Below are 25,648 nucleotides of genomic sequence, written 5' to 3'. Positions count from 1 at the left end.
GTAGCATTTTAGAACCTAACTCTTTGAAAAATGCATAAGTTTTCATAAGCTTTCATAAGCTACTTAAAAAATAAAGGACTTGAGAACTGCCATGTGATCAGCAAGGATCCAGATTTTCAGCTTGTTGCAGAAAAAAGGGGAAAACGTGGAATTACTCCTTTAGCAGAGAAAAATACGGATTTTTTCTTTTAAAGGAGAAAAAAACACAGGAAACCACAGGTTTTCCATTGCAAGCTGGCTGAGTTCCAGCCTGCAAGGGGCTACTTGGGCCTGCAGGGAGTGGGAGGAGGGCGATGGGAGGCAAAGCTCACTATGTGCATGTGCACATGCACATGTATGTGGCAGCCAGGCAGTGGTGGAGAGCAGCTCCTTCAGCTTTCTCCAGGTAAGTCTATGTGGGGGGAACAAAGGGGCACAGGCTATGGATTGGGAGGGGCACAGGTGGGGGAGCACATGCTCTCCAAGATTTCTGCATAGACAGTGGGGAATGGGGCTGTAGCCGGGCTGGACCAGCTCCAGGCAGACGCTGCCTCCAGGACCGTCCTTGCCAGGGAGAGGCAACTCCTTTCCACCTAGCAGCAGTGGGGCCGAAACTCCATGCTGCCCCCTCCACTGCTGCTTCTGCACCTCACTATAGTGGCACAGCACTCCCTCATGCTCTGGCTCCTGCCTGCTGGGCCATGGAGGCAGCTTCTCTGAAGGTAAACTGGCCCAGCTTCAGTCCCACACCCTGCTGTGGGCACAGAAATCTCAGGGGGCATGTGCTCGCCCTGTCCCATTTCCTGTGCCCCCCTCCTTCCCCACACACCGTGCCCTTCCACACACGCTGGGGCGCTGGGAGCAGGGCAGTAGGTCTGGAGTGAGGGGCAGAGGCAGGGCCAGGGGGCTGCGGGTTAGGAGTGAGGGGCATCAGCAGGACTAGGGGGCTGTGGCTTGGGAGTGAGGGGCAATGGCAGGGGCAGGGCACCAGCATATCAGAGCTGCTCAGCACCACAAAGCAACTGGGGGGATGCTGCAGTTGAACCCACATCCTGGCGAGTGAAAGGGACATGGGGAGGTCTGATTTTCCATGATAGAAAACCCAATATCAAACAGCAAAATATATAGGTATTTAGAATTTGTTTTATTATAGTGATTGAGGCACTGGTAGGCTTCTGAAGTGCGTTAAAATTGTAAATATATCAATAAAACATTGTGTTCAACTGATACCTAAACATATATATTGGTGTTTCATTTTAATTGTGGAATAATGTGGATGTTGGGTTTTTAAATCAGAGAACTTGCAATATTTATCAGAGAATTTGCTATTTTTAAACAAAGGGAAATCCAGGTTCCTCAGTGATCAGCATTTTTTCCCTTGTGGTGGCCATTTTTCTCTTTTAAATTTATTTTAATAACCACCTTATTTCTAATAAAAGAGCCATTCCACTATGTTTATAGCTACAAATGTTCTGGTCTATTAGCCTTATCTCTCCATTCTTTAATATTGGTACTATATCCAGATTTCCTCCAGTCTTCTGGTAGCAGCTCTGATTTTAATGACTTTATGATCTATGCCAAAGAATATGCTGACTCTTAGCTTAGCATCCCATCGTGAATCCCATCAGGTCCAGGAGATGCTGATTTGATGTATGCTTGTTCCACTAATAAGCCTTGTAGTTTGGATTTGGTCCTGGCCTTCTATTCCCTTAGCAAGAGTTGCCTTCTGCTCCATCTGATCTGTTATGCGAATGTTGCTTGTGACTTGAACACACCAGAAAAGTGAAGTCTTCCTCTTTAGTGTCACATAATAGATTAAACTACGGATTCATGAAATCCATTGTCCTGCCTCCCCCCACACAGCAGTCAGGTCAAGAACACCTGCCCAATAAATCATGAGACTAGAGCTGTAGATTGGAGGGAGAAATTCCTTTCTGAGATTTCATTACACTTCCCTTAGCACATGTAACTGTGACTGATATGATCAGTCATAAAAATTATAGACTTAAAACCTCAGCTACACTATTTGACTCTGATCTCCTGAAACAATGGATTTTTTACCTTCCATACCTTTTGCTTGAATGTTACTAGATATTGATTTTGTGGTTTGACACTTTGTCTTCATTTAATGGAAGAAGGAAAGATGAATTAATTTTGCATATTAGTCTTGTGCTGGCAATGTGAGGCTAGGCTCACCTCCCCACCAGAAGCAACCTGGTTCCCATCCTCACCTGTTCATTTATTTTGCATCTTAAAAATCTTCCTTCCATGGGTAGCAGACTGGGCATGATATCTTTTTTCCCTGGGGGACAGAGATTCTCTTCCTGTCTTCTAGCGAGATGTTTGTTATCTCTTGCCATTTCCTATGTCCCACAGATGGCTGGGCATAGAAGCAGAGAGAGATGGGAAGTGAACATATTCCACATAGACAAAATACCTAATAGCTAAGCGTGATTGGTATCTTGCTACTTGTAGGGACTGGAATGAGCCAAGCCTATCACTATACACACACAGACATGTGCACCATTCTTATTAACACCCCATCTTGCCCTTGACTACTCTCTGTCTCGAGTCTTTCTAAGATAAATAATTAGCGTTGCTTAATTTTTAAAACCATCCCCTTTCAAGAGACTTATATTTTCTTATCTCTCCCTGTGATATTTTATCATTCATCTTAAATGCATAAGAAAATGCTGAAAAATAAGAGTTAAACCAACCCCAAATCTTTTCCTTGCAGCATTTTTACCTGTGGACTGTAGTGTGACATGGGTTACCCACCTATACAAGGAATAAGAAGTATTCTTCTTCCTCCTTGTGCACTATGTGAATGACTTGGATCGTTGGTTGAATTCCATACAAATAAACTGGTCCACTAGTGTCCTTACCCATTCTCCAAGGGATTAGGAGATGAGATTCCTCAGCCCCACCGACCCCTATTTGCTGTCTAGAGGAGCTCAGCTAGTGCAGAACATAGTGATTTATTCCTGGTATAGGCCACTAGTAAGTGTGTTCCTGCCTTCCAGGAGCAAACACCATTGTATTTGGATTGGGTGTATCAGAGACTTATAGGGCACCTATACATGTGCTCTGGGGTGGAGTTAAGGCATTTTAATTAGAGCAGCTCTCAGGAGCCACTCTGATTAAAATGATTGCAGTGCCTTGTGTATTTAGCCTCCCCCATTTCAAAATGGCAGAGGGGTTGCTTTAACTAAAGCTCATTTGGCGAGCGTTAGTAAAAGTGTCCCTGCTGCCATTTTGAAACACGGGGACACTGGATACGTGAGATGCTGTGGCACACCGGAGTGTTTTGATGAGGGCACTCAATCAGACTCAATTAACTCTGACATGTTCTAACCAGAACGTATTGGAGCATGTATAAAATTGCCAATAGTAACCTCCTGCCCCAGGGATTGTGCTGAATTTACCCACGTCCATTGAGAAACAGAACAGTTAGCCCCACTGATTTCTTATGTGATCATTGTTTTCAGCATTTAATGAAGACTCCTTTATTTTCCTAGGACTTCTTAAATGTATTTCTGAGCCGGGAATCTACTGAGGGGCCAGATTTTATAGATTTCCTGCACAAGACTGAACTTCTTTCAGGATGGCCAATTGAAAAGTTGCCTTACAACAACCTCAGAATTTGTGCTCAGACCTTCTTCAGGTAAATTATTTCAATTGATGTTGTTCCAGTGGTGTCCTTATCCCAGGGCACAGGTACCAAACTGAGATTTGATACTGTGCCTATTATTTTTCAGGTCTTGCAAGCCCTAGGGGAGGGGAAGGGGCAGCGGGGTTGAATCTGAAGTCAGTTGAAGTCACTGGAATGATTCACATTTATGTCATTATCAAAACATTTTATTACTGTTGACTAATGTAATAGATAAAATTATCCAAATTGGTGCCTGTGGCAGAAAGCCACCTTTGTTTCTCCCCAAAATCTCTGTGCTGTGACAATGTGATTAGGATGGGCCCAGCAGAGGAGACACACCTTTACCCTATCTCTTTAGGTAACCTGAGCTGGCTGCATTCCTGAGGGAGGGAGGGAGGAAACCTGCTCCTGCTCCCTCTGCCTGCATGACTGGTATCGGCTACCTGGGTGAGGGGCATCTACCTGGTGGGCTAGAGTCTGCCCGGCAACTAGTGATGTATTTCAAATTGGTTGGCCGACAGCCAACAGGTGCTGGCCTCCACTGGATCAGGTGAATGAGGTCACAGGGGCTTTATAAGTTAAGTGGAAGCAGCAGCCATGCGGGGGACTCAGACTTAGAGAGGAGTTTTACCATCTGAAACTGGCTCTCTCCCCCCATAACTCTTGAGATAGGAACGGCCTGCCTCCAGAGGGAATCTCCAACAGCCTCTGGATGATGCTTGTAAGTAAGCTACTCAAGATCTGGTTAGATATCTAGCTGGCAGTAACACAGATGCGTGATCAAAAGGCTACCTCAGCCAGACTGTTTGCTCTTTAGGATTTCTGTGACATTCTCAATCTTGTACCCTATTTTCACCCTACCCCTGTAATCAATAAACTTCTCCTTTGTGACCGGTGTAGGAGACTTATTGAGGGGTGGGTCTAAATTATGCCTAAGAGACCCCTTAGGTCTGCAGACTAAGGGATACTTTCCTTTTTGCTCCCCGACTTGGGGAAGTGCCCCAAGTGCCTGTACTGGGTTGAGTACCCGTAGGACATTAGGCCTGTGTTTCCCTGAGGATACAGGGCCGAGAGAGAGTCCCTTCTTGGGGTGGTGGCAGCTACATTACCCCCAGGCTAGTGAGTGTGCTGCAGGAAGGGGGTCAGCCGGATGTGAGGCACCCCTAGGGAGGCACTCAGAGCCTGGAAAGTGGTTGGGCACAGGGAGGTGGGTGGCTCAATACAGGAGCACCCCCTACTGGCCTGCCACAGTGCTAATGAATAGATTTTGAAAGAAAATTGGTTATAAAGAAATGTAACTCTGGTGCCTCATGATTGTTGTCATTTAGGTGCCTCATTTCCCTTCTTTCTGTGCGTGGTGGGTTTTGTGGCTGGACCGCATCTCTCATGAAGCTTCGTTTCCTATCTTGCTGAGCTATTAAAGTTACAGGAGGATTCCATAGCTATTATGTCTATATGTCCTGGATAACCATATATCCTGGATTGGCTGGGACAGTCCTGTATTTCAGAGTCTGATCCCAGCTTGCTGGTGAAAATTAAAACAAGCATCCTGGGGTGTGGCACAGGATGGCAGGAGCAGCAGCAGCTGTGAAATAAGAAGCCCTGGCAGACAGCAAAATTGCCCTAATAGTTTGGCTTGATTAGTGGAATGACTATTAAAAAGGAGATTGTTAGCACCTGTGAAGAAAACAATGGGTCATTAACAGGCCATTGACTCCTTAGTTGCCTGAATAGTAATATCAGTGGTGCTCCACCTCCACCTCTCCACTCAGACACAGCGCAGTAGTGAAGGGGTGTGTGTGGTGAGCACAATGTCCCAGATTTCACATTGTCCCATATGGTCACCCTAATTATGTCCCACAGGCGATGTCTATATGAGTTACTTACTGCACAGTCATTGCTGGGCAGTCATTTCAAGTACTGCATACTAAAACAAGTTACAGTGCAGCAGCATCACTGAATGACTTTATAGGTGACACTGACTGTGCAGTAGCTCCTTAATACTGTGTAGAAGCGTCACATAAAGCTTCCTGCCACGCAGTGTTACTGTGCAGTAGTAACAAGCTACAGCTCAGTCAACGCCTAATGCAGATGCAGCCACAGGAGGTGTAATATAGCTGGGGAACTTAGTCCATAAGAAAGAGTCTTTTAGTATTATGTAACTGTGATGGTCTAGGGACAATGCAGAAGAGCAAGATGTATTTGGTAATGTCCTTTATTGTATTTATTGTAGAGCAGGGGGAGGTGTTAGACAAGATTTTAGGCACAAAATGCCATTCCTGAATCTTAGAAAGACCCAGGAATAGTGTTTTTGTGCTGGAAAGCTTATCTAACATCTCTTCCAACTATTCAGTTAATTGAATAAAAGACATTACCAAACAACTCTTGCTTCTTACATAAAAGAGGGCAAGATTCACCCTAACAACTCCTCTGAGGCAATGAATATTTTCCAAATTCAAGTTTTCAGACATTTGGGGCTGAGAGGTATTCAAAATCACAATTTTTCAGGGAAGCCAGCTCAAAAAAAAATGTTTAGTTGAAGATCCAGTTTTCTGTCAAAAAAAGTCTCAGGGGAAAATTTCAGAACCAGCCAGACTTTTGAGGCATGAGAAATTTCAAACAGATGTGAGTTTTCCCTAAAAGACATAATATTAATGATTAATCAGGTGAGAGTAATGATTTAATGTCACACAACTGAAACCACAAGATAAAGATCCAGTTTTACACTTCCCTGCAGGACTCTGTCTAATTTTGTTCCATTGCCTCTAATGTTTTATCTTGTTTTATATTGGACACACATATAAATTCAATAGTAAGAGCAGATGTAACACATGTATAGAAAATAAAGTTTGATATGTGAAAAAGAAATGTAAAAACTTCTGTTCTTTCTGTCCCAAACATCAGAACAAGGTGACATTCAGTGTAATTTAAAAAAAAAAAGGGAACTCAAAACTGATAGAACGAATTTTTTTTCACACCCTGTAAAATTAGATTGCAGAAATTATATTGCCACAGAAAGTAATTGGGGTCAAGAATTTTCCAAGAATTGAAAAGGGATTCAACATTGATAATAAGAATATCCTGAGTTATTGTAATTAATTCTTACAAACATTTTGGGAAGAAAATTAAACCTCATTCTTCAGGGCTAAAGCCAATCTCTTATTATAAGCATTGAATAAAACCTTAAGTAAGGGACAGATTATTCCTTGTACTGCTACTGCAATATTCTCACTTCCTCTCAAGCGGTCAGTATTGGCTGCTTCCATTCAAAGGTCTGATCCGCTGCAACAATTTCTAGGCTCTTAGGAAAAGATTCCTGAGAGCAAAGAAAATAACCCCCTCACATTGTGCTCTCTCCTCTCTGCTTTCAGTTAAATACCAAGAATAAAAAGATAACATGTTGAGAAAAAGATCAGTAGACACAGTAGTGGAATCGTGTTTGTCTTTTGAAGATTTACTTTGTTTGAATCTTTTGGTCTTTTTCTTTCCTTTCATATTTATTTCAGCTTTATAAAACCAACTCTAACTGATCTTGCTATTGCCATCAAAGGGATAACTAACAGGCAGCTTTTTTTTATTAGTATTTGCAGGAAGTTTAATGAATAAATGTCAGGCCTGTTTATTTCTCGACTTTGAAAAGAAGTTACTGAAAAAAAGTTTGAATACTGAGCTCTAGTGATATTTTTCCTTTTCTGTCAATTTCAATATTTGTATCTATCTCTCTGAATATTCTGTTTGGTCCCCTTCTCCCCTGCTTGGTTTTCTTCTACTTTTAGAAGGAGCTAGAGACATCTCTCTTTTTTTTACCAATTAAATCTTGGATTTCTCACTGAGCCCCAGACAGCAAAAGAGCTGATGGTTGATCTGATCTTTCTTAATCAGGTATTGATTATCCCAATTTATGCCCTGTTTAAAAGGTGCCCAAATAACAACAAGGAATATAAAGTCACAAAGATTACCCGAGTTCTCATTTTGTCCATCAGCATCTCATCAGGTCCAGTTCCATATCTAGAGATTATACTGCACAACTGAGAGTCAGATTTGTGGGCTCGTTTATCCTGGTACTGACTTGCGTGATGAAGGTCATCTCACTATAAAGTCCAAACTGGAATAGCTTTTGTCTGTCAAGAGTGTGTGTGAAGATTCCTTAATGTGTAGGAATTTTCTATAGAATTTCAGGGTATTATTTACTGTCATCTTAGCCATCAAGTTTCCAGCTAAGGAATTTCTGAAAGCAGGAGGCTGGACAAAATGACCTCATGAGGTCCCTTCTGGCCCTACTTTCCTGTGCTCCTAAAATAAGTCTTCCTTCAGAATACATTCCGGGAAATCCTAATTATCCATTGAGACTACTGTCGCAGTTCAGACATTCAGAAACTAACATGTAACCTGCCCTTAATGATGATTTTTCCCATCAGCAGCAGACAGACAAATTACACTTGCTTTAATCATTAATGGGAATGTTGCCATTGATTACAGTGGGAACAGTAATTGTCTCCATAATTTTAAATAGTTTAAATGCGTCTCCATAATTTAAAATAGTTTCTGAAATATTGGAGAGAGGCAGTTAAAAGTTAGACTTAAGCCATATTCAAACATGATTTTGGATGGGCTAACAACACAAAACCTTCTGTTCAACTTTCGTAAGTATTGGGGGTGCTCAGGGCACGTGGAATTTTAATCTACTCAGGTCCCTTCTGACCCTAGAAACTATGAAACTATGAATTCAGGTCTTATTCTGCTAACACCACTGAGCATTGGTTTGCATGCTTACCTGAAGACGCGGAAGTCTGAAAATGCAGACTCAATTGGAGGTCTTGTCATCCTGCTCTTGCTCCCCTTGAAGTCAACAGTCGCCTAAGTTTGAAATGAACCAAATCACTAAGACTACTAAAGATTCTGCAGGGAACTCTTTTACAAGGTATTCATTTTCCCATCTTTCCTAGAAGAGAAAACTAGAATGGATAGGGCTATGTTTTTCTTTACTGTCCTTGAATACAATGTATCATGGCTTCCTGCCATTTAAGTGATTGTTTTGTTTGTCCAAATTCCAAAGAAGGGCAATAGAAGATAATGATACTATTTATTTGGAGCTGTTAAAATGACAATCTGATCTGATTTTTCTTAACCTCTGCATTTTATTGTACTGGCTTTTATTTCCAGGAAGAGAAATTAATCACTGGAGTTATAAAGTTAATTTTGTGTTCTATTACTTTTTAGGCCAGGCACAGTCATTACAAAGGATTCAAAGTCATCATCCAAAATTTATGTGATCAAAACTGTAAGTAAATCCATTGTACTTACCACTAGGGATACATCTTCTCTTCTACTCCTGGTCATCAGAACTTGTGACTGATTTACTGCTTAGTATATAGTTATTAGTACCCACTTCTGCTGAAAGTGGGAAAGGTCAGATAGCTATGTGGAAAATGCTGAGGCTGCTGAAATAAGTTATATATTATATTACTTTTTAGAGTACCATCCTTAATCAACTTTATCCTTGGTGGCAGTCAGCCAGAAAAGTTGTTTAGAACCTGTGTTCTAAATTTAAAATCCTAGTATACTTGTGGGTTGTTATTATTCAGTGCCAAGAATTGCCAACTCACCTGGGAATTGCAATACTTAGCAGCAAGTTTGCAGAACTTGATGGACTAGGCAACAAAGAATTCCTTGAAAGTTGGAGACATCTGGAAGTAATAAACCACAACATAGTGAAACATATATGCATATATTTATGCCTATCTGTCTGTCTGCACAAGACTAGCAGTGACAGTGAGGAATGAAACCAACATTAATCCAACAGCTACTAAGAAATAGGAAAAAGGGTTTTAAATAAAGTCGGTATCAGGAAAGAAGCAACCACAGAAAGTTAAAAACAAAATCGAGATGATGTATCCATATTTCTTCCTTGCTAGCCTGGGAAGCTTTTCATCCCAGTACTGAAAACAAATTGCCAGAGCCTCAGCTGGTGCAAATTGGAGTATTTCCACTAAAGGCAGTGAATTTAGGCTGATAGATACAAACTGAGAAACTTGCCAAATAATATCCAGGGTCCAATATACCCAAGCTGTTAAACTGAAAGCCTGGGTTTGTTCAGAAGGCTGAAACAGAGTCTGGAAATCATGGCATGGCATAGTCTTTGTAACCAGCTCTTTAAACTTACATGTGAGAAGAAGCTGCCTAGATTCTGTCTTTGTAGTTTCTATTTTGGTAGGATTTTTCTAACAAACTATGCCGATATCTTTTTGATAATTCTCACAAAAGAAGTTACAAGTTTCAGTACCTCCAAATAATACTGAAAAATTCTGGCAGATACTCGACCATGTCATGTAAGTGTGTTGCAGCAATGATGATGATGATGACGATGATGTTTCTTCTTCCAACACCAATGTCCCATTTTGACACCAGTGTTGCTTCTCTGTAGAATAGGTCAGAATTTTCTGGCATTTCTTTTTTATTGGACGATGATTCGCAGAAATGTAGACTTTTCACAGTATCAGTTTTGATGAACTTCCATCATGAAGGTTGCCAGGTTCCAGGGTGGATTTATGGTAATATCTTCCAGAGATAATGAGACATTCCTCCCTCAACATGTGCTAGGGCCTAAAGAGGTATGATTCTTCAAAAAAACTGTCCCCACCCAAGTCAATCCTGCTGGTCATGAATGGAAAGAAGGAGTCTGTTTCTGTTTGTTGTTTGGGCAGTGTATGAATGGATGTTTCTTTCAAATCCCTGGTAAGAGCCCTACCTTGGGGTTAATGTCTGCTCTGCTTATCTGCCCCCTTGTGGTTTTTCTGAAGATTTTAAAAAGTTGGATTTTTGGTCTGTATTGGACCAGCCCTCTAGAGAGACAATAGAAAACAAAGAAAAAATGAAGCAATATTGGTCAGCAGAATATGCAGGCATCATAGCACATCAGGACGCTAATCGTTATTATGTTCTTACAGGAATCATGGGAAAAGCAAATTTTAAGGAGGAACTTAAAGTAAACAAATGAAATAGCAGCACCTGCATCCTAAAGATCAAATCATTCTCAAGAATTAACTCTTCTCAGAGCCCACAGCAGAGAAACTCTCCTATTGCTTATCCAGCTCTCTTTCCAAAAGGGACTTTCTTTTTACAGAACAATAGTCCACCACAATTATAAACATTCCAACAGTGAACACATTCTTCTACACTCAGAAAAATCTTTGAAGCCTGTGTTTAGTAGTGTCATGTCGTGATACCCACCACAATATTAATAATTGAATATACTTGCATTTCCAAAGTGCTGTGCTAACGTTAAGCAATCATCACTATCCATCCTGGGGAAAAAATAATGTCAGAGTAGGTTTGCAATTGCACGACTCATCTACACAAGATGCTTTAATTGAGATTAAAGTAAATACTGTGCAGTAAGTGTCACCCTCTACATGTGCTGATGCTTACTGCACAGTAATTTGCTCTAATCCAGAGTAAATTTGCTACCTGTAAATACAAGTAGAAAATTTACTTAGGAGTAATTACTGCACAGTGCAGCATGTGTAGATGGCTAACTGGGAGCAAATGTGCTCCTGATCAGCTGGGCAGCAGGGGGCAGGAGATTGCTCCCTTTCCCCTGGAGCAGCCTGCTGCCAGGGTGGGCTCCACCACCAGCACCTGGGTAGGGACAATGCCCCCTGCCCCAGCAGCAGGGAGCTCCCAGCCTCTACTCCGTGATTATGATCACAGAGTAGGGGCTGAGGGAATCTTACTTCCCTGCCCTGGCTCTGTGATCAGGGAGTGGGCACTGGGAGATTCTTATCTTCCAGTCCCAGCTCCATGATCACAGAGTAGGGGCTGGGAGCTCCCTGCTGCTGGGGCAGGGGGGACATTGCCTCCACCCGGGCTCTGGTGGCAGAGCCCACCCTGGCAGCAGGCAGCTCCCTGGGGAAGGGTCCAGGAGACAATGTTCTGGTGTTCCTCTTCTAGTAATGAATTTTATAATCTAGTTACAGGTCCTATGAAAGTCTAACACTGTACTCATGAGTAAAGCTGGCTGAGAGCTGGGAGCTTTATTTGCTTGGAAATTGCCTCATTGCAGAATAATAATCTGTTCTAAATGATAAAGAAATGAAACTTAAACTTTCTTCAAACCAAAGCTTTGAAATAATTTTTTGGGGGATAATTGAAATACCCCATTTCTATGGAAATTAAATCTTGGTTTTGATTTTTATTTTGAAAGATGTTCTTTTTAAAAAATGTAAGGGAAATTATAAAACTCAGAAGAAAAATGTTGCTTTTTGGAACTGTCAAAACAAAATATTTCGACATTATTGGAATGCTTTATGTCATTTTTTTAAAAGCAAGATTGTTGAAATTGTCACATTCATGCCTACTGTTCTGATTTTGATTGAATGTTATTGTCCAATGGGAAGAAATTCCAGGAGAAAATGTGACTAGTTCTAGTCTTTTGTCATCATATTTCTGTTCTTTTGCAACATAATAGTTGCAGCAGAGAGGGTATGGCTGTGAAAGGAAGAGGTGATAATTTACTAACTTCATCTAGATAGAGCTTGAACTAGGAAGTTATTTCAGAAAGTAGACCACTGAGGTGATGTATTCATGGGAGCTGGTACTATTAAACTGAGGGACTGCTGTGTTTCATACCAGCTGGGGCTTTTTCTAGTGGGTGGCTTTCTTCTTAGATATAGTGAATTGCAATGATATGTCCTGCAGGTCATGAACATGGCTAAAACTGTGTCTCACAATCAGGCATAATGTTCTGGTCAACTACAGATGGAATGGGGGTATGTTTTGCCATTATGGCATGATAATGTTGTTTTTTTTTAACATGCCACAGATAAGTTGTGTATTGATTGCCCTTTTGTGCTCTCTATCATAGAATCACTAGGGCTGGAAGGGACTTCCAGAGGTCATTTAATCCAACCACCTGCCTGAGGGAGGATCATCCCTATACAAACCATCCTATATAATCCATAATCGAAACTCAGCATAAGACTACCACCAAGCCTGACACAACACAGTCCTAACACCATAACCTGCTACTGGTAAAGCAGAGGAATTACAGTGTTCTGCTTCTATAAAATATTGTCAATACAGTCAGTCCTCAGACTTATGACACAACTGGATCCTGAAAACCATGTCTTAAGTTGTAACTTGGAACCAATTTTCCCATAGGAACAATGTTATAAATGGGGGACTGGTTTCTGAACCAAGGCCCGATGCCCTATTTTCACCAAATATAACCCAGAGTTTTGTACTCAGTCAATTATAGATGAGTAACATAGCTACATTAATGTATTTATATTGTAAATACAATCATATTGATTTGGAAGGACTTCTTTGAGGTGACTTTACTGGACTTTTTGAAGAGTTCTTGGCTGGAGTTTTCTCAGGAGTCCTGGCTGCAGGTTTTTCTGGAGCCTTGTCTACTTTCTTAAAGAAAGTGTCCAAGGAAGTTTGGACAGACGTTCTTCAGGAAGATGCAGCAAACTTGTTCACTGGCATGGTGTCATGTCAGATCAAGCATTGTAAAGTCAAAACTGACATCGGAAAGTTGAAACAGGGTGGCAATTTATAAACGTTGTAAGTGCCATTCATTGTAACTCAAAATGTCTTAAGTCAAGGGCTGCTGGTACATGCTCAAGAGCTCATAGGTAGAGGGGCATGCCCTCTATTACAGAGGAAGGCATAGGCCATGCTATGGGGCAGCACAAGGGCTGGAAGGGACCTTTGCTCTAATCCAGAGTAATTCCTTCCTGACCCCAAATATGGTGATCAATCTGATCCTGAGCGGAAATGCAAGACCTTCTAGCTGGGAAACTCTGGCTTTGTTCCCAGCAGGAGCATTGGCATACCCCAGTCAAAGTCCCCAGCCTTGGCTGCAGCCAACACCCAATGCCTCTGAGGGACATTTTAAAACACCCTGACACCCCGAGGTTTAAAAACACCCTCTAGTTTTCTTTGGTTTAATTGTGAGCATTTTGTTATGTGATACAGGAATAGTAACCACAACTCATACCAAGTACATAATTATAAATACTTAGAGAAAAAATTCAGTCCAGCATAAAGCTAGGAAATGTTCTGGGCATTAAATATATTTATAGTTTTAATAATTAGTGAAAAGCCTCTTCAAAAATTGCTCATTACAATGTTAGTTACTAAGACCCGGGTACTTTCAACCTTCTATCTTGTCACATGCAAAAAGTAAAAGCATTCTGAGCACAATTTACATGTCATATTGGTAGCCACGGAGAGGGCAAAATAGAATCAAAAGAGCAATAATGCTTCCTGGCATGGCTATATATTATCGAAAATGACACAAAGTGAGGATTTCAGGCATGAATGCACAACGGAACATCCTACCTCAAAGGCTTGTTAACTGTAATCCTGCTTAAATCAGTTCTGTATCAGTCAGCACCAAACTCCTTCCTCTTAGTTATATTTCTTTCTTTCCCCCCTCTGTAATATTTTCTGCCTTTTCTGATTCATACCATTTTCTAAATGGGTACGAATCCAGGTTTTTAGCATGTCTAAGATAGTTCTGTTGACCAGGATACCATCCATATGTATTGGGACCCCAAGTCAGCAAAACCCCTTAGCACTTGGCTAATTGGAATGACATGACTTCTCTTCTTTACTTGAATATAATGCCTGAACTGAAGCACATGCTTAACCTGGTAGCATAACTAAGTTGGGGTGACCTGGGCAAGAGCCTCAGGTACTGACTTAGGGGAACGGGGTAGAAAAATACCAGTTGCCACCACAACCAATTGGCTGCACCACTGGCACCAGCACTGTATGCTGCCATGTGCATTGTTGCTGCCTCAGATGCTGAGACGCGTAGTTATACCTCTGCTTTAAATTATTTGCTGAATCAAGGCCTTAATTTTGGAAACACAGTTATCTACTGGGCATCTCTAGATTTTGACAATGTGTATTACAAGCCAAGTAGACTCGCAACTTTGGATGCCCTGCTGTGCTTAGAACTATGGCAGAGAGGATATGTACCAATGATTTAATAGATATAAGATTTACTTTCTCATGAGCCCACATGAATTGGAAGAATAATTTTCCCCTTCAGGAGGCTTGATCCTTCTAGACATTCAGCTCAGCTATAGATACAGAGCGAACAGGATTAATGTACATGTTTAAAATTAAATATACCTTTGAGAAGCACTTTGCTGAATTAGGACCAAAGCACTCAATGCCCTGTTGAGTTTTTATGCCACAAATGGCTACCTTGTTTTCAGGATTAGTTTTTAAAAAATCACTGAAGATCCAAAGTAAGGGATTGAATTTATTTGTCAGGAAGTATTTAATCAAGTGTATGTTATATAGGGTGAAAATGTTTAAATACCATTTTTAACAACTAGTGAGTGCCTTCTGTATCAGCCTGGGAAGACTGTTAATTTAAAATGCTGCATTATTATTACTGTTGTTTTATGTTATGATGATATCTAAGAGGTACTCACCCCTGCCTAGCTCATTGTGGCTATATGCAAGTTTATGGCAAACTAGAGGGATAAAATATTTTCCTGCTCCAAGAGCTTTTGAACTTTTACAAAAGACCTGATGTCTTGAGCAGGATAAAAGCACAGACAATGAAATGGTGAGGGCCTATTACAAGAACTGATAAGAGAAAGCACAGGAGGCAGATTTTGGAAGCTGAAGTGGAGGGTATCAGATCTCAAGGTGGACCAAGGCAACGATGGGAAGGCAACATAAAAACTAATTTGAAAGGGTAAGACAAAGATGCAGCAAGGTGGAAGGAGGAGATAGAAGGCTGTAGTGAAAGTGGTTATAGGTCCTTGAGGCGAAAATAGAGTGAGAGAGGGAGAGAGAGAGAGAAATAAGCAGTTACTCCTTCTACTTGAGCTGAAGGGAACTGTTTTCCTTTTAGCATAGAGCCTACAATATTGTTGAATGGTCTGTTTCCAGGACAAAGCCAGCCTTACAGGTGGGTGACTTCGGTGACTGCCCAGGGTCCCATTGTCAGGGGTTGCATGCATGCATGCGTGTATGTGCGCGCACCCCCCCCCCACATCCCCACATGTGAACAGCCCCTGCCCTGTGCCACCCAGGCTGATCCCCACCCAGGCAGGAGGAGCAGTGCCTATCCCAGCCTGCCTCTTGCCTCTAGCAGCTGCTCAGGAGGAGTTAGGCTGGGCGTGTGTGAACAGGGTGGTACCTGCTCCAGTCCAGCCTGCCTTCCTGCCCACCTGCCTGGCATACCATGCTGCTCTGCTTCCCCACTGGACTATACCCCTTGCCTCTGCTTGCAGCACCACCACTGATTTGTGGGGGTGCCAAAATACGAGTTCGCCCAGGGTGCCATTTTCCGTAAGGCCAGCCCTGTTGCAGGGAAATGAAGCACATGCATCCTAGTTCATGACAATACCACCAGCTACCAAATTCTGGGGTTCAATACCAATAATATAAGGAGTTTCTTGAGCTTTAGTCAGTGGTTTCAGTTGTATTATTGCCAGTGTCACTATAACTAAGATCGGGGTTCCCAACATTTGTGTGCCCAAGGTCACATTTAAATTTAAAAGAAAAATCAGTGGGTGCCAATATGACAGCATTTTTTGTTGGAATAATGATTTTTACTGAGTGTGAAAATGGGCACCTGAATAAACCCTGAGGGGTGCCGTGGTGCCATGGGCACCATGTTGGGAACCACTGACTTAGATTATGCCATTAAAGGCTCCTAGTCCTCACCAGGTTCACCTCCTAGGTTTGCTTTTTCTCCCTGATAGCACTCAGGGAAACACAAAGCAGATAACCAATGAAAGATTTTTGGCTGTGAACTATGCTCTTAGAAAGCACATTGGATGTTCATATATGGTCTCTTGGCTGCTTACACTCATGCCATCTGTTAGGATGGCATGGTGCCGACACACAATGTGGCATGCCAGTTCCTTTGGGCCAGTGGTGCCAACCAAGAATGGTTTTGTGTGGGCAGCTTGCCGAACAGAGCAAGTGCCATCTCCCTTGGACCTATCCTTTCTTTTGTTACAGGATTGCCACATTGTTGCCATATGGCTCTTTAAACCCACTGATAGTTTTGTGCCCTGACACAATCCTTGAACATTTGAGGGGAATATGAGAGGCTGAAGAGCACTTGAATCTGGCAAGCAGATTTTGAAAATAAGCTTCACTGCAGTGCACATCAGGCACAGAAAGGCCTGGGAATGAAATTCTATAGATCCTATGGATACATTAAAACTTGGGTGTCATTTTTACCGTGAAGTCTTTATAAAGAGAGAAAACCCATGTTATTGCATTTCATAAAAGAATCTGTCAGTCTCAAATACATAATGACATCAATGAAGCCCAAAGATTCTGTTTCCTGTGAACAATCAATAACTAAATTTAAATAGCAATGAGCATAGGGATGAGATACAAATGAAAGACATTTGGGGGCAAGAGTCAGAGAGCAGAAAGGAAAGGAGAAAGGAAGTTTAATGTAGGATTTGAATGTGAAAAGAATTCAGGAACAGGGGAAAAATAGAAAAAAGTTTTCCAAAATGAGTTTTCCAACCAGTGAAGCCAGAAACACTGATGGTTTGTCTGCACCACAGTAGAAAATTACTCAGGCACACAACAGAGGACAGAAGCCGCACCCACCTGCTCCCACTGCTGTCCACATGAGCGCATTATTCTTGACAATTGTGATTACTTGAATAACGGAGATAAACACCAAGTTAAAGCTGTGAAGAGGAGAGAGGAATGGAATAATGTAGCTTAGACTCTGGTACCTGGATACGTGTAAAGACAAAGGGAAGCATTCTGCATTTGGATGCATAAATTGCAAGGAGGTGCATTCTGCACTGGTTTAAGTGTGGTTTCCATGATTTCCACATAGAGCAGAAATGATTGGAAAATTATTTTTCTCCCCTTATTATTTGATTTTAAATTGTCCAATTTGTCCAATTTATTATTTGATTTTAAATTGTTTCCATTTTGTATCAATACAAGCGGAGTCACTTATGATGCTTTTCTTTGTGGGGAGGGGAGGGATGACTCCAGCAGGAGGCACTGAGAGAAAGACATTTCAGAGCATCCTATAGTCCCATAGGCAGAGCATGCTCCTGACCGATCAGAAACCTAGAATTAAGTCTGAGATTAAAATCAAGGAATGTAAGAGTTTCAACCCTTCTCTGTCAAGTCCAAGGTGAATATTGCCCATTCAGCTATTGGGCAAGAGGGATGTGCTCCTTCTGGTTCGTAGATCATTTTTTATCTATGTTTGGCTATTGGTTTTGTGCGAGCACACCTCAGATTTCCTCAGACTAGAGTCTTTCTATGTCACATATGGCTTGTCCTGGATGGTAGCAACAACTTTTCCTTCCTTCTTGGACCTGGTGCCTACAGAACTAAGGGGGAGTATGCTCGGTTGGCATCACAGATTGCTGATATTTCCCAGATCTTCAGGCTCCTCTCAACCTCCCTGGCTACGTAAGTTGGCCAAGCCATGAATCTGCTAAAAGCTGTTAATGCTTTTGGTCACCAACTCTTGAGAGATGCTTTACAGACCTTTGGGTATTTCGGAGCCAGTATGGTTGTTGACCTTGGAGGATAACAATGATGCATTTGTGCTAGATTAGCAAAAGTGATGATTGCTTTCACAACTGTGATCACAGTTTGAATACTGGTGTTTATGTAGCAAGATCCTACATTGTAGTGGGACTGTCTGATCTTGCAGGCCTGAGATGCCCAAGTGCAACTCCAACAAGGAGCGGGGAAGCAAACCTCCATGGAGCTGTGCAAGGAACCTGTCACAGCCTTCCAGCACCAAAACACCTGATAGAGGGAATCTGTACCAATGCAGCAACCTCTGAGTTGCTGTGACCTTTTGGGAACTGTGGCTTACCACCTTGATGTTGGCAAGTGATCACTTGGGTTCTCAGTCAGCAATGTAGTTCTTAAACTGGCATGAAATATTGCTGAAATAACAACTGGTTTTTAGAGAGTGGGATTTCCAAATTGCACTATGGTCTCGCTGAGATACTTTAACCCATTGCTTGTTCACCTAAATGAGCAAAGCAAATCCATCATCCATAAAGACTACTACCCTCTGGTTCTGCAGGACCATAAGGTCAGGTTCTTGGAGTGGGGAGCTCAGGTAAAATATATGATGTCAGGGACCTGACAGGATTTACTGTTTATATTCTCGGAAAACCTCAAACCTTATTCCCTCCCAATAATATTAATGGGGGTGTTGGTGCCCACTGTTATTCTGGTGGCCCAAGTTCTACTGCTCTTAAAACCATAGTCTGACCTTACAGGCTGGAAGAGAAAATTCATTTACACATTTAGCAATTGCAGGTGGTAATGTAGTGTGCATTTTAGTAGGCTCAGACTGAAACTACACAACTAGGTGGTTGATAATGAAGCAAATGTCATCCAAATGATTGTGGCTTGCTGTATCTTGTACAACATCTGTGAGATTAAATGAAAATATTTTCATTTGGAAGGGCCCCAGGATACAAATGGTTTGCCATCTACCAGTATATCTATCTGGCCTTGACCCATCACCTGAAAGGCAGGTAATTAGTCACAGGCTGTGGTTATGCTTAATTCCCTTAAAGGGCCATTCTGCCTTGTGATGGACGTGTATAAATGGATGGATGATCTGGTTTCTGATATTACTGCTCAGTCCTGGTATCATATATCATACATGAGGCTCTGTGGGTGTTGTATTTGTACATTCTTCATTTTCTGATTCTTTGATGCCCAGTGTAAACTGAAAGCACTGGGGAAGAATCTAGGTTTCTGAGTACTGACTCCTTACGGGTGATGGAAGAACTGGTCTGTTCAAATTTTCCATTTACATTGGAGTTCACATTCCCTCTTTGAGTTGGCCTGTGAAAACATGTCATGGCTGTAGCATTTCTGGGCTCTATGAGAAGCACCTGCTGGCCCTCTTTTTTCAACGTGATGAAAGGTATGGCGTGGAAAGCACTGTATGATGACAGGGAGGAATAGCAAGCCAGAAAGAGAGACAGACAGGAGATGATAAACATCTGTGAGAGAAATAGGTAATCTGTAACTGAGAGTCTCACAATGCAAACTTAATACATTTTTCTAGGTATTTAGGTAGTAATTACCTCATTATGTTTCAACAATATATTCGTTATTCCTGCTGCTTTTCAGTACCTGACACTAATTTTTGTAGCTGTAATAATGTAGAAATTACAGTACACACATTGGTACAGACCAAACCTGTTTAATTAGCTGCCTGGAAGAGAAAGATAATGTCTTATTATTTGTCTAGGGGATAGTCAACTTGTTCTATGTTTAGAGATAATCACCTTCACTCTGGAGTGGGAAGACATCCTGCAATTACACAGAGCTGAAAACAATTCTTTCTTTCAGGGGAGGCTGCGGGTCTTGAAGGCAGTGACACCTTCGAAACCTCAGTTATTATTAAAGTCTTTCAGATACTGTAAGTCTTCATTTTATTGGAAGCTTTATTTTTTTTTCCCTCTTAAACAACAGCATTCCCAGTCCACTCATTCTCCAATATAGTCTTATAAATTCCATGTAGTTTCAGGATTCATCAGAGATGTCCTTTCTGTGTACACATCTATGAACCTTTTGTGACTAGTCTCCTCGAATCTGTGCACCTCTTTCCTCTCTTATTTCACAGTCCCACCACTACATTGTTTTCATGCTTTGTTTCAATCACTATACCCTGAAAAATATTGAGCCTATTTCTAGTTTCACACCGGCATAAGTCAAAAGAAATCAATTAAAGTCAACGGAGGGAAAAGAGTTTTTAGGTTGACAAATGTGACCAGCACAAGAGAAAATGGCTACTGACTGGTTATGAACAAAAGCAGATTGGAAAGTAGAATATTTCTACTTACTAAAGAAGTAAAGCTTTGGAATGGCTTCCCAAGGCAAATAATAAGGATAAAACCTGAATTCCTTTAGGATTGAACTACATAAGTTTGTGAGGGAAAGGGTATGATAGGGTAGGGTATTCTTGGTATAGCAACCTGTGTGGTTAGTATGCAAAAGCTTATATTTGCAAATAGTGACCAACGTTGGCAGGACATTGGCAGTGCCCTAGTCTCATACACACTTATCTAGCACTTTGTTGTCGGATGTTCTTGGTGGTTCTGGTTTTATGTTTTCTAATTGTGTGTGAAGGTTTGGAGTGGTGGTTTTGCTTTCAATTGCAATTTTAGGGAGGCCTTCAGTAAATGACTACCTACAAGGCTAGGATTGGACTCGATGGCCTATGGAGCCCCATCCAGTCCTAGGTTCCTATGGCTTAAACCAGGTCTTAACCAACCAGCCCCATTAAACCAAATTCCTCAAGAAAGCAGCATGATCCAGAACTGTCACTGGACAAGGACTAGAGAGTTGAAGAAACGTTTTTGGTGGGAATGTCTCAATTTGTCATAATCAAGGAAGAAGTTTTCAATGCTGATCTGATAAGACTCTGCTCATCAGATTTTTTTAAACCTGCCTGTTTTTCTGCCTGCTCTCTTTCTTTGTTCCTTAGCAGCTTGCCTAGCAAACTACTGGACAACTGGATGCTTCCCAGCTCCTGGCTTCTTAGTAGCCAAGGCCCTCAGCACCAGGGCAGCCTACCATATGGATAGGTCTAGAGCCAGCATCCCATTCCTTTTCAGTGAGACTTTGGAAATGATTAGGTTTTTTTATGAGTCAGACTGAACTATGAAATCCAAAAATCCACTGTGGAATTGAACTGTGTTTCTCTGCCCAGCTTTAGCACCTATACCTGGGGTGCAGAAGATGGGTTGAAGACAGAGAGAGAACACATCCTGAAGGCAGCACTTGGCATCCGCCTGGGCAGAATGGTCTTGTTGATTATCCCTGGAATAAAGTATTGTAGCTATTTGTTTGTACGTGGAAATAGGCCATCCAGTTTTCTTTTTCAGTAAAAGCAGGGTGATACAATGGAAACTAATAGAGAATCAATTACTGGATGTAAAGCACTTCATATAGGTAAAGCATCATATAAATGCAAAATAATGTTAACTATTATTTTACAAGGCTTGGCTTCCTTTTAGTAAATGCAGACAGGAGGGACCAGGCTGTGTTCCACCTTTTTAAGTGTCTAAGTGAATGTAATTACAACTTAAGTACTAACATGGCCACATAATTGTTTAATTAATGGTGCGATAAAACAGGGAATAAACCACAAAATTGTTACACAAAATATGTCATAGCTTTTCAGCTGATTCCCATTATGCCTTAAATTGAATGAGTGGTCAGTGCTGATCAGCTATTTGGTGCACCTGAGGCCAGGAGTACCTGTCAGCTGATTGGCACTCCCAGCCTTGAGAGTGAACTGTAGCGAAGGGCTCCCAAAGCTGCTCCAAGCCAGGGGCACCAGCTAATTGCCAATGCAAAGGCAACACAGAATCGTGATCCTGGGTTTTTCCTGCACCAGCAACAGGGTGCCATTGGAATCTGATCCCCAAACCTACAGTTGTGTTTCCTGCCATGTACCTGGTTGGGGTCACGGATCAGATCCCATTGTACCTTAACTGAACATCTGTCAGGAGCATCCACTTGTATGCCTTATAGGCAGAATAGAATATGGTCTGAGATTTTTTTTCCTTTAATTGGAAAATCTCCCAACCATTGCTTTGTAAGCATTGATGTATGTGTATATACATATAGCATGTGTATGTTCATGCACACACATGCATATCGAGAAAAAGAAACTGTGTGCACACACACTAATATATATACTACCACAAATGGCTGCAGACTTATATTCTACATGTAAAGGCTTGATAATGATAGACATATGGAATTCACAGTGTTTGTTATTTGTAATCAGAGTTCTTATCAATTGCAGCCGGACTCCACTATGAGCCTACTAGTAATGAAGGATATTCAAATGAAGCCTTGACGAAGGTACAGTATCTCATTTCCCTAATTTTATTTAAACACTTACCATGGAGAAAAGGTTGAACACATTAACTTAAAAATTAATGATATTTGTAATTTGCAACTTTAAACATATGCCCTAACATCTAGCACTGAAAACCTAATAGAAAAAATGTTAATTGCGGCTGGAAGTAGGCCACACTGGGTTGTAGCATTACTACTTTTCAGTTAAAGAGAAGCAATCATTTTTAGCTAGCAATGCTAGAGAGACAGCCAAGCACATCCTTTCTTATTCATGAGCACACTTCTCAGTAAGCTACAAGCATTGCTTTGCCAGTCTTGTTGCAGGATTTCATGTACATAATAGAGCAAAAAATATTGAACTCTGCACACAATAGGTTATGCATTTTAATAAAACTCCTGTTGAGTTTCCATGAGTGCACAAGAAGAAGGATGGTCTTATGATTAAAATCATCTTGTGGACATCAGGAGATCGGGTACAATTTCCGATTCTCCCTCAGACTTCTTACTGAATGTTAATCAAGTCTCTTCCAGTGTGCCTCAGTTTCTCATCTGTATAATAAAGGATGTTAATTTAGGCTGCTTAATAGTTTTGTATTGAACAAGCTTTATATTCAAAATTGTGTTGCTGGTTAAACTTAATTTTTGTATGCTGGCTGTGGGAAAATGTATCTTTTACTTAAAGGAAAAACAAACAAACAAAACCAAACCCCCAAAATAATGAAAGGATAAAACCTGGAATACTCTGGCAATGCTGAAACATTTTGTTTTGGAAATGCTGCCACCATGCCATATGTTTGCTAGCCAAAGCTGAGATTTGTTAGCCATGTAGATTCATTCTTATCTCTGGATTTGGCTTTCCTGTCAGATCACACTTCCTCAAGATGACACAAGGGTTTTAGGTTTTGGGCGACTTGGTCCAAATTGTTCCAGTAGTTTGATTTCTGCTGAAAAATCTAATTTTCGCACATAAACTAATTCTATTTTTAATACCTTTTTTTTTTTACCTTCTGCATCCTTTTTTTGCCTTTATGGCTGTTAGCTTTCGTTCTGTGCTAGTCCAGTGTCCAGCAGATTGGAGTTTCCAGTCATTACTGTAATACCAGTAATAATAACTCAGAATAACAATAAAAGTAGGCAAAGGCTGTAGTTACTAAAAAAAAAAGTGTATGTAACTTGTGCTGCAGGTGCAATATTTTCTTGCCAGCTGGTGGGATTAAGTAGTTAATCAGAGCACCCCAAGGGATGACAAGGTCAAACAGTTATAAACTCCTTCAAGACTGTTTCAGGCTGGACACAAGGAAGAATTTCTTCACTGTCCGAGCCCCCAAGGTCTGGAGTAGTCTGCCACCAGAGGTGGTTCAAGCACCTACACTGAACACCTTCAAGAGAAAATTGGATGCTTATCTTGCTGGGATCCTATGACCCCAGCTGACTTCCTGCCCTTCAAGCAGGGGCCTGGACTCAGTGATCTCCCGAGGTCCCTTCCAGCCTCAATGTCCATGAAATCTGTGACTGGAGTTCTTTCTCTATCCCTGCTACTGACTTCCTATGTAGTCTCAGGTAATTCAGTGAAATGCTCTGGGCTTACATTTATCTGTGTATTATCTTCATATATATGTATATTAACTATGTATTACTAGAAAAGGAAATTTCTGTCTCTTTAAAAATGTTTCCAAAATCTTGAAAATTGTTTTGGTTACAAAACATCTTAAAAAACAAAACAATGATTTTTTTTTTCATGAGAGGAAGATCAGAGAAAGTCCATTTTGAGAGAGGTGAGCTAGATCATTTGGCTTGTCCCTAGGGTGCCTGCTTCCTGAGACAGCTGTTTTCTAGAGCTATCTGTCTTCCCCAGCACCCTGAGGGGAGGCAGCTCTCTAGGTGGTGGGAAAGCCAGCTGTCTGGGAAGGTGGGCAGCCCTGGGAAGCAGTTTCTGTCAAAAGTTTTGATAGAATCAACAGTTATTTTCATAAGCGGCTTTCTGTACATCCTGTAATTCACTTGTGGAACTCACTGCCACAGGATAATGTTGAAAGCTCAAAGAAAGAAACGGGATGCTTATGCTATGTGTAACAGGAACATGCATGCCAGTAATTATAGTACTTCAGGCTTAGAGGCATTCTGAAGGAATGTTAACATATATGCTGAGAGAGTAGAAAGCTTATGACTCTGTGAACCAGTTAGTCTCTAAGGTGCCACCCTACCCTGCCTTATGCTGTGATGGATCACTGTGCCAAGTGGAAATGAACAGGGCACAAGAAATGAATAGGACACAACTTTGAAGCTAGCAAGGCAGACAGGGGTGAGCTGTCTGCGCAGCTAATCTCCTGATAAACTTGTAGACTGCTCTGATCCCAGTTCCTGATACCTTTTTCTGGCTTTTGACCGTGACTTGCTCCTGACTCCTGGCTAGGACCCCAACCTCTAGGAGTCACTGCCCACATCCAGGTCATTGCTATAAGCTTCAGGCTTAAACCAAGCTCTAACTTAAAATATCAGGGTGAATATTAATATGGGATATTGTGAGGAATCAGTCAGCCTGTGTATGGCTTGGCTTATGATTTCTGGTTGATAATATGAAGTTATTGTTGTGAGGCTTGCCGTAGCAAGGAAATATCTCTACGCCTGTGCCTCCAGCAGGTACCCATCATACTGAAAGTTTCTGCAGGGCATGGTGTTGTGTCACCTGAACTAACTCTTAATGAGCTAATTTGGATACCTGAAACAGTACAGCTGTGTTAGCATACTGCTTTGCCGAGGTAAATGTAATCTTTCTCAGAAAGGCTAATTATCTTTGCACAGCATCAAACTAATGCAGCCACATTGCTTTTGATACCCAAGTTAGCCTTTTAGAGCTCATTAAGGTATCTCTGCATAGTATCACACTATGCTATAAAGACATAGTTGAAGGGACAGTAGTGAGAAAGTAATCATAATGACTGTACTTTGAACCGTGAGCATGCACGAAGCTAGGATTACTGAACACTAGGAGATTCAATTTTCTCTTTACTACAGATATTAGGGATCTGGGATACGGGTAGTGACAAATTTCCATATCTGAAGGAGAGGTGTCGGGGAGTGGGCATATACAGTGAGGAAGGTTCCTGGGGACGCACAGGAAGCTTGAGGTAT

The 25,648-nt window shown here is 41.4% G+C and overlaps 1 protein-coding gene across 1 annotated transcript in view; it reads left to right on the top strand.

Moving 5' to 3' along the window:
- Nucleotides 1–680: 680 nt before the first annotated feature.
- Nucleotides 681–25,648, top strand: part of LOC149875335 (uncharacterized) — a 73,781-nt gene continuing 48,813 nt past the window's right edge. The window contains exons 1-6 of the mRNA XM_090053986.1: nucleotides 681–701; nucleotides 3,498–3,643; nucleotides 8,852–8,912; nucleotides 9,217–9,307; nucleotides 19,920–20,063; nucleotides 22,461–22,519. Of these exons, the coding sequence (XP_089910112.1) occupies nucleotides 681–701; nucleotides 3,498–3,643; nucleotides 8,852–8,912; nucleotides 9,217–9,307; nucleotides 19,920–20,063; nucleotides 22,461–22,519 (522 nt within the window). The remainder of the gene's footprint in view (nucleotides 702–3,497; nucleotides 3,644–8,851; nucleotides 8,913–9,216; nucleotides 9,308–19,919; nucleotides 20,064–22,460; nucleotides 22,520–25,648) is intronic.

This window comes from Crocodylus siamensis, chromosome 1, assembly GCF_052110815.1.
Source record: "Crocodylus siamensis isolate JL-2025a chromosome 1, ASM5211081v1, whole genome shotgun sequence".
NCBI classification, from domain to species: domain Eukaryota; kingdom Metazoa; phylum Chordata; order Crocodylia; family Crocodylidae; genus Crocodylus; species Crocodylus siamensis.
This window is presented reverse-complemented; position numbering and strand designations above follow the sequence as displayed.